Source organism: Austrofundulus limnaeus, unplaced genomic scaffold (genome assembly GCF_001266775.1).
Source record: "Austrofundulus limnaeus strain Quisiro unplaced genomic scaffold, Austrofundulus_limnaeus-1.0 Scaffold72, whole genome shotgun sequence".
In the NCBI taxonomy this organism is placed as follows: Eukaryota; Metazoa; Chordata; class Actinopteri; order Cyprinodontiformes; family Rivulidae; genus Austrofundulus; species Austrofundulus limnaeus.
The window spans coordinates 1848526-1864242 of record NW_013952474.1 but is presented as its reverse complement, the minus strand read 5'-3'; the positions used below and the strand labels follow the sequence as shown (position 1 = coordinate 1864242).

General features: G+C 39.6%; 2 protein-coding genes across 2 annotated transcripts; one reads left to right on the top strand and one right to left on the bottom strand.

Moving 5' to 3' along the window:
* Nucleotides 1-2011: 2011 nt before the first annotated feature.
* On the bottom strand, nucleotides 2012-6887 carry poglut1 (protein O-glucosyltransferase 1). Its single transcript, XM_014010732.1, has 10 exons — nucleotides 6779-6887; nucleotides 5896-5986; nucleotides 5612-5755; nucleotides 5385-5520; nucleotides 5181-5302; nucleotides 4153-4212; nucleotides 3978-4077; nucleotides 3829-3887; nucleotides 3535-3759; nucleotides 2012-3462 (listed from the first exon to the last, which is right to left on the bottom strand). The coding sequence occupies exons 1-10, from the start codon at nucleotides 6849-6851 to the stop codon at nucleotides 3306-3308; spliced, it is 1167 nt and encodes a 388-aa protein (XP_013866186.1). The 5' UTR covers nucleotides 6852-6887; the 3' UTR covers nucleotides 2012-3305.
* On the top strand, nucleotides 6288-15717 carry LOC106519171 (calsequestrin-2). Its single transcript, XM_014010731.1, has 12 exons — nucleotides 6288-6528; nucleotides 7154-7595; nucleotides 9727-9811; nucleotides 9925-10025; nucleotides 11459-11567; nucleotides 12112-12185; nucleotides 12966-13096; nucleotides 13560-13605; nucleotides 13695-13749; nucleotides 14683-14783; nucleotides 14881-14955; nucleotides 15046-15717. Exons 2-12 carry the CDS (start codon nucleotides 7353-7355, stop codon nucleotides 15250-15252), a joined length of 1227 nt encoding a protein of 408 aa, XP_013866185.1. The 5' UTR covers nucleotides 6288-6528; nucleotides 7154-7352; the 3' UTR covers nucleotides 15253-15717.

The window sequence follows — 15717 nt, the reverse complement described above, 5'->3', positions numbered from 1 at the left end:
TTGTATTTTTATTATGAAACCATAAATCATTGAGCAACATCATGTTGTTGAGCTGGGTTGGGTTTTCTGTACCCGTCGGTGCTGGAGAACTCAGTCTGTGGTAACACTGACACTGTCATTGTTCTCGAAGTTGACACAGTAACGTGTTTCTCTTTGATTACTCTGAGTCAGATTGCTTTAATGATRGTTGCTGTCATTTCATCCATATTGTGATGTAATATAATGACTGATGATCGTSTATCTCTCCATCTTTGCACCACTCCTCTTCCTGCTTGACCTGCTCCTCACCCTCCTCTGYCTCAAACTCAAACCCATCTTCCTCTTGCTTCATCTGTTGCAGTTTTTCTTGATTGATCACACACATTTCTTACAGCATGCTTCATGCTCTCAGAGCTTCACACACACATCGGGCAAACCCCTTCAATTCTCCTGCAAAATTAAACTTTACATTGAAAACAATATTTCTTCTCAAAATGGTATTTTGRGTTCAGATGAAACACAAACCATCCTATGAACAGACATTAATAAGAACAGTTAAACACTGATCAGCTCAGTGTAAATCACTGATTTCTTCTCCGTTTATCGTTGTGACTTTAAAGTTTTTCTTGGTTGCTTTGACACAGTAGTCCCCTCAAAATCCACATTTTCAAAACAGTGAGCCCACAGGGCTCAACATGGTCAAAGTGACACATTTGGTTTGCAAAAGGCTCTAACCGAGTCAAAACGTCTAAAATATGAAACAAAAGCCAACGCTGCCTTCAAACAACACAACTTACATCCAGTGTCTGACATTCTTCTCCCTGATCCAACCAGTCAGTACATCATTTATTATTATTTATTTACCGTTATTTTACCAGGCAAGTCCTGTTGAGATCCCAGATCTCTTTTTCAAGGGAGGCCTGGGCCTGAAGGCAKCCTATTGGACATGTTTTGTGTTGTGGGGGAAACCGGAGTACCCGGAGAAAACCCACACAAGCTCGAGGAGAACACACAAACTCTACACAGAAAGACCCCAGGTCCGAATTGGGAATCGAACCCAGGACCTTCTTGCTGTGAGGCGTCGGTGACCTTCATTCTGGACAGGACATTTCATATCGTGTGCTCAAAGGGGACATATCATGCAAAATCCACTTTTTTAGTTGTTAAATACATTTTGTTGTGTACTTGTGCCAAAATGTTGTTTAGTTTTCTCTTTTGTCTATGATGTTTTCTGAACTATTACGTCACAGTTTTTGCAAAACGTCAAATAAGGTCTGGATTAGCAACTACAGTTTGGTGGTCTTCTTCCTCCTCTGGCTCTGGGTCAGACTCTGGCTCCAACATGTAAGTCTGGATGGACAGTTCTTCCCTTGTTGATATCTTTTAATTTATTAGTAAATAAAATGTTTCTGTGCCACAAGATAGTCGTAAATCTCTCATCAAACTAGAATTGACCGCTCTGGATGCTGGAGGAGGGTGGGGTGTGAAGCATGTTTGGATTTAAAGAGACAGCCTCAAAATGAGTAAAAYAGGGGCRTGTGGAGTWACAATAAGGTGGAATTTAGACCGAAGCATTGAAGTTTTACAGGTTATATAGACTCCAGCTGAATGAATTCAATGTGAAAAAGGATTTAAAAGCTGGCCAAGACAACAATAAATGTGTGGAACCATCACACCATCCTCTGAGCATCCTTTAACCAGGTGGGTTTGTTCAAGTGTTGGAATAAAGCTGTTTTTTTTTTTTTTTGTTTTGTTAAAGGCAGAGTATTATGTAGAATCAGCATTTTGAGCTTTTATTTTTTATCAGACATAACTGAGCTAAAATAAAAACCATGCTGAATAATATTTAAAAAGGGTTCTTAATGTAATTCTATGGAACAATGTTTAATTTACACATTTTTAAAAAGTACAAAAATTACAAAAAAAAAATAAAATCACTGCAACCATCTTCTGAACAAGCCGAATATTTTGATTTATAAACAGCTAAAACAGTCTGAAGCCTGAAGAAGTAACATTATAACAGCAGAGTCAGTTCAAGTGTTTTCACTTTGTTTATTTTAGTAAAAAGTTGTAAAAAAAATCTGACAGAAGATTTGATCACAGCTTCTTTGGTCAAAATAAAAAATAACATTAAAAAAAAACATACAAACTGGCCACGGCTTCAAACAGCTGCACAAAACAAAATAAATGTTGACAAGAATAAKAACCTTCTTAATGACAGGATAAAATGAATACTACAACATAATCAAATTAATCCTGACGTGATCTCATTAATCCACTCCAGACAGATTATTTAACTGTAAACACATGAAGCTTTCTCTGAAACTYCCAGGATTAGATTTATTGTGGTGATCAGACTTAACGATCGATTGTTGTACAGATTAAGATAATTAACTTAAAATCAGATCCTAATCCCTAATCCTCATCCAAACCTAAATGATGAAAAGATTCAGCTGAAACAAATCGTTGAACAATATTCTAGAATCGATTGAAGTTGTTTTGACTTTCATTCRTTCATCTGAAGCTGCCACCCTGTTAGGTCCATGTAAAGAACCAAATCTAAACCAAAATCTCAATTTAGCTCAGATTATTAGGATTATAATCCCTTCACAGCTTCTTTAGATGAATAAAAACAGGAAATAAACAGTGTTAGTGTTTGTAGCAGAGAGGCTTATTGCTCGTTGAAGTTTCGAACACAGATGTGAGATGTGTAGCTACTACACACCAACGGTCAGCTAGCTGTGAAATCAACAGGGGCGGAGCTAGATTTTTTGCAAAATTGTTTTTTTTTTTTGAGTGGGTCAAATAAAAACAAATAAAATTACTACAGATTTGAAAAATCTAAATGTCCACCACAGCTTATTTAAAATGGCTCTAAAGGTTCTCACTGCAGCAGACAATACYGCTGCTTCAGATATTTACTGCCCATCTTAATATCACATGCTAGTCCCGCCCACTTGTCAATCATCTGTGGGCAGCACCTGGAGTGGCCAATCAAGTGGCAGGGTTGGCACTTGCCACTCGAGCAAGCCCTCTGGCTCCGCCCCTGGAAACTGACTGAGTTAGAGACGTGTTTGTGTTGGGTAAGGTTGTTTAGGTGTGGCYGCCATTTTGACTGAAAGTTGAAGGCGAATGATCTCTGAGGTATTTTGCTAACGGAACAAACAAACATTATTGCTCTGTCGCYGCTGACAATGTCAGGTGACCACCTGGAGGAGCTGCAGCGCCCACAGCTCTCTGAACTTCCACCAGTCTGAACTGGTTACAACTGGTTTTTGTAGCACAGGCAGTACATTCATTACGCTGAGTCAGCTGCTGCGGGGCGGTCAGAGCTCAGTTCTGCTGGGCTTCTGGACGATCTGTTTGTAGCCGGGCTTCCTGCTGGGTCTGTAGGTGAGYAGCTGGCTGAAGTCGGTGAGGAGTCTCTCCCAGTAGCAGGAGACGTCCTCCATCCGCAGATGGTTGAGGATGAACTCCTTCCCCCTGTGGGGAGAACCGGAYCTGTAACTTTATTTTGCCCCTAACTTCAGCTCTGAGGAAAACCCGACCCGTTACCTGGAGGCGATCTCCTGAGCGACCGCGTCGTTCTCTTTGACGAACTGTAGCAGCTCCCTGACGTCGGACAGGTCCTGCCTGACCGGGACGTAGTGGACCCAGGGTCTCAGCTGGGGGTAGAAGAACTCCTGCCACTCCTCACCGACGTGAAACACCAGCGAGCCGCAGAGGAAGAGATGTTTGAGGCGGAAGCTCGCCGCCACGCCCCGGAAGTTAAATAAATACCTGTAAGGTGGAGAAGAAGGCGTCAGATGAGACTCAAGCTTTAAACATGGTTTAAAAAAAACAACTTACTTCCATCTGCAGTGATCCACCAGAGGGATCTCTTTAGCTGGAGGTCTCCCCAGTGTGTCCTGATGTGGAGAGAACAGGTRTTATTAGAGGTTAAACTGATGAAAGACCCAGCTGAAGGTTTTCCTGCTTTGGACCCTGGAGTGTCAGACCTTCTCAGACTTCCAGGCCTGGTTCTTGGTGTACTCTGCATCCACCAGGTCAGGAGCTTCTCTGGACAGGAGGATGAGCGGGTCTCGCTCTGAGCTGGTTCTGCAGAGTGAACACATCAGTCTTAAAGCAGTCTGCTTTTACAATCAATGACTCCTTCAGTCCTGCCTCACTGACCTGGAACCTCTGAAGAACCCTTTGGACTCTTTCTTCTTCCAGGGCCACTGGGCTGCAGACCTGATGAGGTCCAGAGACACAGAACTTTTTTTAAATTTTGAAGTTTGTCTCGGGTACAACACTCAAATAAAAAGGAAACAATAAAATTATATAAAACAGATAAACAAAAAGACATAGAGGTTATTAAAAGATGTCCCCCGTGACGAACAGGCCTCAGGGGATGAGTCAGACCAAGAGTTTCAGAAAACCTTGACGGAAAAACAGCCTTGCTCAAAAAGAGGAAAATAAGGCAAAGCTGGGGGCGGAGCTTGCCAGGGAGAGGCTGGTGGTCCAGCCTCGGTTCTTGAGGCTTGGTTAGGCCAAGACCAATAAAAAGAGAGACAGGATGCCACTTCCATGTGGACCATCAAGGTCGGGTGCCTCTTTATGGACTAATCTTTATGCCCATCTCAATTATAGCAAAAATAAATATTTTCAATTTTTTTCCAACTTATCCTCCAGCARGAGTCTCATACAGATCCACACTGCAGAAACTCTCCATCTTACCAAGTTTTAAAGTCTTATATCAGCCAAAAAGTCTTTTTGATCTTGTTTTGAGACTGATTCACTAAACAAGAACTGATTGCGTAAGAATAATAATCTTGTTTTCAGAATGTGTAAGATTATTTGTCTTGTTAGTCTGAAAAATTGACTCAAATTAAGTCWAAATATCTGCCAGTGGAGTAAGAAAATTTTACTTGGTAAGATTCTTGAAATACTTGATTTGACTCATTTCAGAATCTTACCAAGTAAAATTTTCTTACTTCACTGGCAGAAAATTTTTGACTTAATTTGAGTCAAATTTTCAGGCTAACAAGACAAATAATCTTACACATTCTGAAAACAAGATTATTATTCTTACACAATCAGTTCTTGTTTAGTAAATCTGTCTCAAAACAAGATCAAAAAGACTTTTTGGCTGGATATAAGATTTTAAAACTTGTTTAGGTGGACATTTTCTGCAGTGTATTAGATGTTTGCAAACTTACTTTTTCAGCTCATCTCTCATCAGATCCCATCGTCCCAGTCCGGTGGGGTATATGGGCCACACAGCAGGCCCTCCCTCCCAGAATGTCCAGGCAGGGTACATGATATCCTGGTATTCTGACGTCTACTTAAAGAAAACATTWAAAAAAACAGTTGGTTTGTGAAAGCTAATATTTGTGTTTTTCTACGTGCAGAAAGATCCCGACCTTACTGAAGGAGAAGACGGGCAGAGTCGGCTGCACCCAGTTGGGGACTTGTGGGTAATCCCTCACATTTATCACCATCTCCACGTCTGGKAGCCTGTCGATCAGCTCCAAGAGGAAGTGTTCCACTCCGCTGCACCTGGAAACATGACGTGGGTTCAGGGCGCGMACAGGATCAGAAACAGGACCTGACTAACACCATCCAGGTGCATTTTTATCTTTAAACAAACCTWGCAGGAAACATGCAGTTATTCTCTCTGTACAAGTTGTGTCCAATAATCTGGTAGTGGGTGCCCACCCCTCTCTGAACTGTCGAGGCCAGGAGGTCTGCAGAAACTCCTCTTTTAAACGGTTTCAGGTCATGTTGGAGGACGCTGAAATGGAAAAATAAGACAAGAGAAAGGTTTAACTTCAGCTGCAGAAACAGTTTTAAATCCACCCTAAAATGTGTAATCTTAACAAATGTTCTTTGTTTATAGTCAGAACTAGAGGTYAAGTGTTGAGACAGGCTCACCCAAGATGGCAGCTGCAGTTGACAGGACTGCATGGAGTGTATCCTTTAACAGCTTCAGAGATCTTTTCTCTTATTTTTTTCCACTGTGTATCTGCAACAARGTGTACACATTAATAAAACTGTGTTTTAGTGTCCCTGACAAGCTTAGATRTAAGGAAACTTATTTATTTAACCAATAACTCAAAATAGAACGATTAGAAAAATCACCAAAAATTCAATTTGACCGATAAAATATTGTTTCTGATATTTATTTATTTACTTTTGTGGTGTTGGTTCAACTGCCAAAAACAAAAGGCTCTGACTGAGAACTTTCAAGTATCTGTTAGCAAAATATCCCATCATAACTGGACGGATTTTAGTAAAACTCTCAGGAAGTAATCATTGATTATACATTAAGAAGCACTAACCCATCTCAAGATGCCTGCTACAGCTAATCAACCATAACAACACAAAAATGCACAAGTCATGTCAYCTGCACATTATTGTGGTACATGTACCAGAGATTTACTAGTTCTGATCTCGCGATACTTCACGAGATCTTAGCATTTATGGTTTCGGCTACGACTTCCTCGGTGGCACTCAAATGTGAAGGCGGCGGGCGATAAGCACTTCACTGAACGCTGCGCCTTTAGCGTAAGTTTAGAGAACATGTTTCAACCCCTCGGCCGGCCTACGCGGGAAACACTAAAAACACAAACGGGATTTCATCCTTCTGTGAGCTTAAAGCGGTCACAGAGTTAGCTTACAGCTAACAGTTAGCATGCCGGGCAACACTGATTTAAGCCTCATCAGGAGTTATCGCGAGGAGCCGCAGCGACACAAAACCCAGATAAATGTTACTTTTAAAATACATTTTAAAGCTTATGCTTCTTAGAGGCATTACCTGAAGCACCGACTGAACTCATGCAACAGACTTGGATTAATATTAACGCGCTCCAAAACCGGCAGCGCTCCATTTTTCCCTTATTGTCCAGCTTTGTCTGAGAACAAAGAGCCGCGATCTGTGATGCGCTACTAATGCCTGAATACGGAATTACGGTAACGTGCACGACAAAAATGCTGTCATCTTACCGTAATACTTAAAATAAAGGCATTCAAATATTACAAGCACATTTTCTGAACTGTCAGCTAATTCTGAAGCAAAAACACAACACTATAAACAATTCATAATTATATAACAATAGAAAAATCTTATTGATTTTTATCATAAATGAATTTGAGAGGATTTGATGGATGTTTGTTCTTTAAATATCCTCAGTGCRGTGAGCCTCAGAGAGGAGGAATGAGACTCTCCTGAGATTTGGGAAGTGAGAAGATGGAGAGAGGAGGAGATATGCGAGGAGAGAGGGAGAAGCTGTCAAAGAGGAGCGACAGAAGCAGAGGACGAAGTGATGAAACATTAGAGGTTATATTTTATATTTGCTGGAGATCAAAGCGCCTCCACAGTCTGAGCAGTGATGCAGCAGATCTGGCTCTCCCTCCTGTCCGGCCTCAGCCTCCATCTGGTTTGTTTCTGCGGGGCCGAGGAGGGTCTGGAGTTCCCCAACTTCGATGGGAAGGACAGGGTGCTGGACATCAACGAGCGCAACTACAAGAAGGCCCTGAGGAGGTACGACCTGCTGTGCCTGTTCTACCATGAACCTGTCCCGGCCAGTAAGGGCCTCCAGAAGCAGTTCCAGATGACTGAGCTGGTGCTGGAGGTGAGGAGACTCCAACATCTACTTCCTGTCATGTTAAACAGAGTTAATATCAAATGTAAAAGGAAATAATTCAGCATCAAAAATTTTACTGATAATTTAAAAGCTTAAATAATGGTATTTAGACGATGAAAAATCACTTAATTCTTGCTCCATCAGCAGACGCAAAATGTATTTTCATCTCTGCAAACCTGTAAGAACAGTCTAGATCCTCTGAAGTGGAGTTCTGTGAAGAGAATAAATATCTTACCTGTTACTGATAGATTTTATAAACCCAGTTTAGGGTTTGGGATCTTTCTAAGCAGAGCTAACATGTTCTGTCCGTGCATATATGGGTTTTCTCCAGACCAAAAACACGTTAGGTTCATTAAACCGTCTCTAGGCGTCCCTGTGATGGACTAAATCTTTCCAGGACGTCCCCTGTCCATCACACAGTGACTGATGGACATCATATCTGACGCTTGCTGTTAAATGACAAAATTATTTTAAGTTATCTCAGAAGGTTTAAAACTATTTGGTGAATCATCACTTGAAAACAAGCTGGGTTATTTTTTTGTGTCGGTTTGAAAAGTGGAATTATTTTTCTTTTTATTGGTCATGAAGTGACATCATCAGAAAGTCCAGCCCTTTATTTAAAAAAAGGGAAATCCCAGAGCTTCACCTTAACAACAAAGGGATTTCCTGGCATAAATAGATTGTCCTTAAATAGATTGTGAAGCAGATTATTTGGTATTTTAGTTACTGATATAGTTCGATGGTGTCTTTTATGGACTCAGTCTGAGCACTGAGGTTACAGCGGGCAGCCCCCTCCACATGGCTGCATCAGAAGTGCTACAGACTTTACTATAAAATAAATTAGTAATAATGATCTTAAAACTCTTCTAAAAACATATTTCTCCTCCCTGGCTTTTGGCACAGCCTGAGACTTGTTTTTCTTTTTTTGTTTTATTCCTTTTTTTATTGATTTTCTCGTTTTTAATCTTTGTTTTGTGTTGTTCATGTTTTGATTTCACATCACTTTGTTGCAGCTGCTGTGGTTGTTTTAAAGAGCTTTATAAATAAAAGTAGTAGTAGTAAAGAGATATAAATAATCATGTTAAATAAATGTAAAAATTTAGTGTTCCAACATAAAATGTTCAAGATTSGAGTTGTTTTACGACGGCAGAGACCTGAGCTGTTCGCTCGTCAGGCTGATCGATAAACTCCATCTCTAAAAAACCCTATCACCTCAGGTAAACTAATCTGACCACAGAAACTCACCTCAGGGTCTGAACTATCTTATAATTACCAGTAGTTCTCCTCTTCAGGTGTGTGAAGACCAGAATCCTGCTGCACCGGACCTTTACAGGTGGCAGGTTCAGCTGTGTCAGAACAAGTCTTATTAAAGGAACAGATTCTTTTTTGTTGTTGTTGTTGTTGTTGTTTTTGTTTGTTTCCCAGTTTTTAGACCAGGAGAGTCCTGGTCCTGCAGGACCACCATCCTGCATGTTTTAGATGTGTGACCCACCTGATCTGAATACACGATGAACAGGTTTCTGCAGAACATGACCTGTTTAAGAGCACAGAAACAACTAAAACCTACAGGATAGTYGTCCTCCAGGACCAGGGCTGGACCACTGATCTGGACCAAGCTGAAGAGCAGCTGTCTGATGGATTCAGGTTCCATTTTTTACCTGCATTGACTTTAATACTATCTTGTTCTCTGCTCACATCTGTCCAGGGACCATTTCTGGGTCATTATTTTAATTATAGCTTCAAAAACCAATTAACATCCGTCTGAGACTGAAATAAGTCGACTCACATCCGCATCCTGATCAAACTTTGTTAGTTTAATCTGGTTTTTGTTCACTTTGAGCTACGTTTTTCTGGATTTTCTATACGAGCTTCAGCAGCCGTCCTGACCACATCACCTTAGAGGCAGAAGGTCAAACCCACAGAAAGTTCAAGATAAAGAGAAAAGAGTGGACTGCTTCCATTGTGATTTAAAGTCAATCAAATGCTGATTCTCTTTAGTTTTGGGACATTTGACCTGCTTCTTTGTTTCTMGTTCCCACAGAGTCTGTAAATGCAGTGTTCAGTATGTCTGCCACATTAAGACTCTTAAACTGTTGGTTTGTTTGTTGTGAACATCAAGCTCACAGCTCAAGTCCTGGAGAACAAAGACATTGGTTTTGGGATGGTGGACGCTCAAAAAGATGCTAAAGTCGCCAAAAAATTAGGTACAATTTTTATTTCTCTTCTMTAAGATGAATAATCRTGTTAATGTTTTATTTATTGTTATTATTATTTCATTTTTCCACACCACTGTTTAGTTTCTGGTTTCTGCCTCCAGGTCTGGAGGAGGTGGGCAGTTTGTACGTCTTCAAGGATGACCGGATCATTGAGTTTGATGGGGAGCTGTCGGCAGACACGCTGGTGGAATTTCTCCTGGACGTAAGTAAATTTTATTTAATGTTGTAAAAAAAAAAGGGCAAAGTAACAGCATCAACGTTTCCAGTGAAACAAAGATCTCAAGCTCCAAGTACGTTAGTAATGGCTCAGCTGCTACGATCAAAATTTTAGCTTAATAGATAATAAAAAAAAATGACTGCTTTGTTGCCATTTTTGGGTTTGCTGATATGTTTGCCAGTTTTCTTGTATATTTCAGAGGTATAAACCTCCAGCAGATGCAGCTCATTTGAAAYGATCCTGACTTTAACCAGGAGTTCTTATTATAAGAGTTAGACTGCAGAGGTGGAGCTAAGCACATACAAATAAAGAGCTACTCTGGATTAGAACATTCAAGATGGCCGCAAAGCTAACTTCAAGTAGTTCTAGATCAGCTGTTTAAGAAATTGAGCTGAAATTTTGTGTGATCATAGCTCAGAATGATCAGAAAAACTTACCAATTGCAAGTCCCGCTAAAGCGGCTTGAATTTTCTTATTGTTTAGTAATGTTATGTCTGTTTTCTAATTGTCAGTGTGATTCTGTTTGACCTGATTAAGAAAAGCTGTYGTTTTACTGCAGCTAATGGGGATCTTAATAAACAAATAAATAAAGCAAATTTTACAAAGATCTATAAATTTAGCCATTTTTATTTATACACAGCTGAAAAAATTCCATGCAAAAAAATAAACTATTGTTATTAATTGAAAATTGCATAAACATGAGTCCATAAATACACTCCTTGGTGATCCCAGTAACTCAAATATCAAAWAATCTTCCTCATCTAGCTTTAAATTTACTTTGAAATCGACCAATTCCATAGTGCTGGTGTCATTGTGAAGCTTGGGGATTCCTCCTTTTTAAATACAGACGTCATCCAGACCAATAAAGGTCTAGTTTACAAATTGACACCAAACAAAACCTGCTTTTTTCCAGGTGATAAATCAACAAATTTCAACAAATTACAAGTCATTTTGTAGCTTTTGACGTGGAGAATTTGAAAATAATTGCRAAAAAACCCCTCGTTGGGACTCGTTTTGCATCAGGTCACATATTMGTGAAAAACTGAATTGAAGTTGTTCCTTCTGTTCTGCACGTTCTGACCCATTGGAACTAAGCTGAAGGGTTCCAGATGCCTGTAACGACTGCGAGAGATTTGTCAGGCAAATTTTTCAAACAGGTTCAAAATTCCTGACAGCGAGGCAACTCAGGTGAAGAAAAACAGGAAMGAGCAATTTAATATAGTCAGGTGAGTCAGCTGTGATTTTTAGTTTTTAAACAAATAAACAGATTTGAGACTCAGAGCAGGACATTTGGCAGAGGGGTATATTGCATCCAGGACATAAGAGATGTTTGAAACAAAAACATCATCTACAAGGAAAAGCCCACCTCAGAATCCGATCCAAAATCACCCCCTCTTTTTTTTGACCATGTCTGTCAGGTGCTGGAGGACCCAGTGGAAATCATCAGTAACGCCATGGAGCTGCGAGCTTTCGAGCGAATGGAAGAAGACATCCGACTGATCGGTTACTTCAAAGGAGAGGACTCATGTTGGTTTTTCAAACTCTTTTCCTCTAAAGCCTACATTTAGTTAATGCACCTATATAATGGGTTAAAAACACAACCACACACTGTTCTCCTACCATCACCATGCTCCAGGGATGCTAATAGAGCTGAATGCTAACTGTGCTACGTCACCTTGAAGCGCGTTAATAAGAAACCTGATTCCAGACATTTTCAGTCCTCAGAGAGACTTTAAATAGCTCTGAGCTCGTCCTGTAACGGGTCAAACTGCAATTATAGTCCCTCTCTGAGAGATAAGAGATCATCTGAAACTGAGATCTGCTTTGATCAAAAAATGTAATAATGGACCCCGTTTGTCTGGGGACAGGCCAGTCCTTGGTGGGAGCAGAACCAGGAGCACTTTATAAGAATGTAAAACTGTCAAGAGAGACTTGAGGACAGTGGAGTCTTGATGCTGAGAAACTGAAAGGAGAGAATTAGTTTTACGGTTTGCTCTTCTCATCACATCATTCACCACAGATGTGTAATATAGATGCTTCAATTCAGCTTCGCTGTCTCTCGTTTTCTCAGACTTTAAAGCGTTTCAGGAGGCCTCTGAGAGATTTCAACCTTACATCAAATTCTTTGCTACCTTCGATAAATCTGTAAGTAAAAGAAAATGCATGGTTATTTAACATTTTATGAAAATCAGACAGCCAGTTTGTAAGATTTGTTTAAAYGTTGATTTCTTATGTTCAGGAGCAAAGGTTTAGAAATAATGMTTGTTGTGTTGTTAAATGAATCAAAGACTTTATTGGTATTGGTTCAATACTGGARGCAACATTTATTAGCCAAATAAAGAACAATTCTGTATTTGACAGGTGGCAACCCGATTTATGAGCTAAAGCTAACAATTCAGCTAYCATGCCTATATGATGTAAAGCTAATTAGTTAGCAAACAGGCTTCAAGAGGGTAAACTCATTATTAGCTAACAGGCTTATATAGGGCGTGAGGCTATTAAGTTAGCAAACAGGTCTTTATGGCCCAAAGCTAATTAGACAGCAGCAAGCATGGCAGTGAAATAATACCTGTAAGAAAACATGTTTCTACAGTGTTTGAATAKAGAGAAATACATCTTTACTCATTTCAAGTTTAATGTTTTTCTGTACATRGTCCTTGACAAATAAACAAACTAATCTACATATTAGTTAGCCTGGTCATCAAGCACATTGGTTTTCAAAGTTGCTACTGGATGCTGTTGAGCTGAATGTGAGATCCTTATCAGATCCAAGTTGAGCTGTATGACGGGGATGAACTTTCTCTGCAGAATTAATCAAATAATTGTTTTTTAAAGTTGAAAAAATGTCTGTATTTATTTTATGACCATAAACAAGCAGCTTCCATAAAGGCATTTAAATTAACCTGYCATGTTGTGTTGTTTTAGGTAGCCAAACATCTGTCCCTGAAGATGAATGAAGTGAACTTTTATGAGCCGTTCATGGAGGAGCCAGCCATCTTGCCTGGAAGACCTCTGTCAGAGATGGATATTGTTGAATATGTCAACCAACACAGGAGGTTGAGTCACTTTGTGCCCCTGAAACCAAATTAAAACAATGACGTCAGTTTTTTTTTTTTTTTTTGCTTTTGTGTAACTTTACCTGATCTGTTGCTGTTTAACTTTGGTCATGTGCTGACACTGAAATAAGAAGAAATTGTAAATAGCACTAAAGAAAAATTAAAATAAGCTTTGTGAGAAACTTTAACCTGACATAATGGAGTGGGATCCTATGGATCAGTGTTGTACTCGAGGCTGGTCTTAAGACCACTTTTTGTTGGTCTTGATCAGACTCAACTGWATTTGTACTCTGTCTTGTCTCGGGTTAGGTGGTCTTAACTACAAGACTAATATTAATCTTCAGCCAGGCTAAGACCCTCTTTGTCAGGYGTTGTAAATACCAGTTTATAAAAGGATTGTGTAGACAGAATTATATTTAGCTATTTATTTAGGTGAGGTTTACTGACAATGAGATCTTTACAGGGCCACTTTGAGGAAGCTCCGGGCTGAGAACATGTTTGAGATTTGGGTGAGTAATTGATCWATATTTCATTATAAATGACTGAAATCACGGTTGTTTTAGAGTATAAATGCACTTTTTGTTCTCTTCTCATTAAGGAGGATGATACAGATGGGATACATATTGTTGCCTTTGCTGAGGAAGAAGATCCAGGTCTGCAGCTGCAACACAAAACATTTTGTTATTTTGGTCCATGGGGCTCTAACTAGGGTGGGCATTCACTAACTAAAAGTATAGCTTTGCTAATGCTAAATATGTAAAAAAAAAAAAAAAAAAAAAAATTAACGTACGTTAACAGTAAACAGCAGAATAAGTAAAAAAAATTAGCAGAAGCTAGCACCAGCTCAGTCTGCATCACGTCTTTGTCTCCTTTAAGCTAAAGACTGATGGTTGATACAAACTTGTCGATGTTAATTTGTTAGTTAGCCGTTAGGTTTTTCCAACTTTAAATCCACTAATTTAGCTGAAGCTAATTGGTCTGCTAACTAAAACTGTAGCTTTGCTAATACTAAACGTAAAAAAATAGGGGAAGCTAACACTAAAGCTAATTGCTAACCCTTAGTCTGCATCACAAGTCTTCATCTCCTTCGAGKTGAATACTGGTGGGACTGYCACAAACTTGATGTTAGCTTGTTAGTTAGCTGTTAGCGGTAGGGTTGCCACCRTTCAGAAAATAAGAGATGCCCACCACAGCCTGACTCCTATGGTGCAGGAACACTTTAAAAATATAAACATTCTGACACAGTTACAGAAAGCTCTGCAAACATCTTTAATCCAAATGTTTAAGAAGAATGTTTTCTCTTAACTGTTTTCATTTATTTAATATCTCTTCTCCATTAGGATTTATTCTGGGAAAGAAAACCTTAAAAGTTTAAATCTGACAGACGTGTGATCTGTCTAACCCTCGTTACTGGATTTAACTTGGCTAAAACTAATTTAGGGAAAGCTAACTGGTTTGCTAACYTTTTTTCAAAGTTAGCGAATAAACTAATCTGCTAAATGAAACATTAGTTCTGCTATTAGCTGATTAGTGGATCCATACCCACCACTGAGCTCTATAGGTACCCCTTCTTCTGTTGCTTCCAGATGGCTACGAGTTCCTGGAGATCCTGAAGGACGTGGCCAGAGACAACACCAACAACCCTGAGCTCAGCATCGTCTGGATCGACCCCGATGACTTCCCCCTGGTTCTTCCACACCTCTAAATTTCATTTCAGCAYCAAAGACATGTCTCAAAGTTCTGCTTGACCTGTGAAGTGACCTCGTCYTGTCTTGTCCCTACAGCTGACCACGTACTGGGAGAAAACCTTCAAACTGGACCTGTTTAGACCACAGATTGGTGTGGTCAACGTCACAGATGTAAGTCCCATTTTCAGACCAGAGGAGACTCAGAAAACACCTAACAGTTGACGTTCAGTCCGTTTCATTMTGTGGTGCACTTTATCCCAGGCCGACAGTGTTTGGTTGGACATGTCAAACGACGAGGACCTGCCCACAGCAGAGGAGCTGGAGGACTGGATTGAGGACGTCTTGTCGGGGAGGATAAACACTGAAGATGACGACGAGTTTGTGGACGACTTTGAAAATGACCACTACATTGTGGAAGASGAGGGTGAAAGTCCTGACCAGGATGAAGAAGATGATGACAATGATTAAAGCTACAGAACTGCTTTAGGCGAGTTATGATGAAATCATCAACAATTTCACACATTTTCTCCTAATTATTTTTTAAAAAGTGAACTGAAATATYAACCAATTCAAAATTTTAGACAAAAAGTAAAAATAGCTTTAAAAGATAAAAGCAACAGATGTAGTGTACCAGMAACGGTTGTGGCCTCATTTAACAAGTTCATTCAGCGCCTGAAGCTGTAATTTTACAGATAATGACTTCCTTTAATAGATTAATTTTTTTTAGAAACAACCTAAATATAAAAGCTGCTCATCAGAAAACCAAAACTGGATGTTCAGAGCGAAATGCTGAAACATTTTATTGTGTAGAGGAAAAAAACTGTTTGGTCACCTTTAGTATTATCCTTCATAGTGTTTAGTTAAACCAGTTTTAATAGTGTTTTGAAGGAAAATGTGATGTAAATGGAAAATAAATGATAAATGTTCACGCTT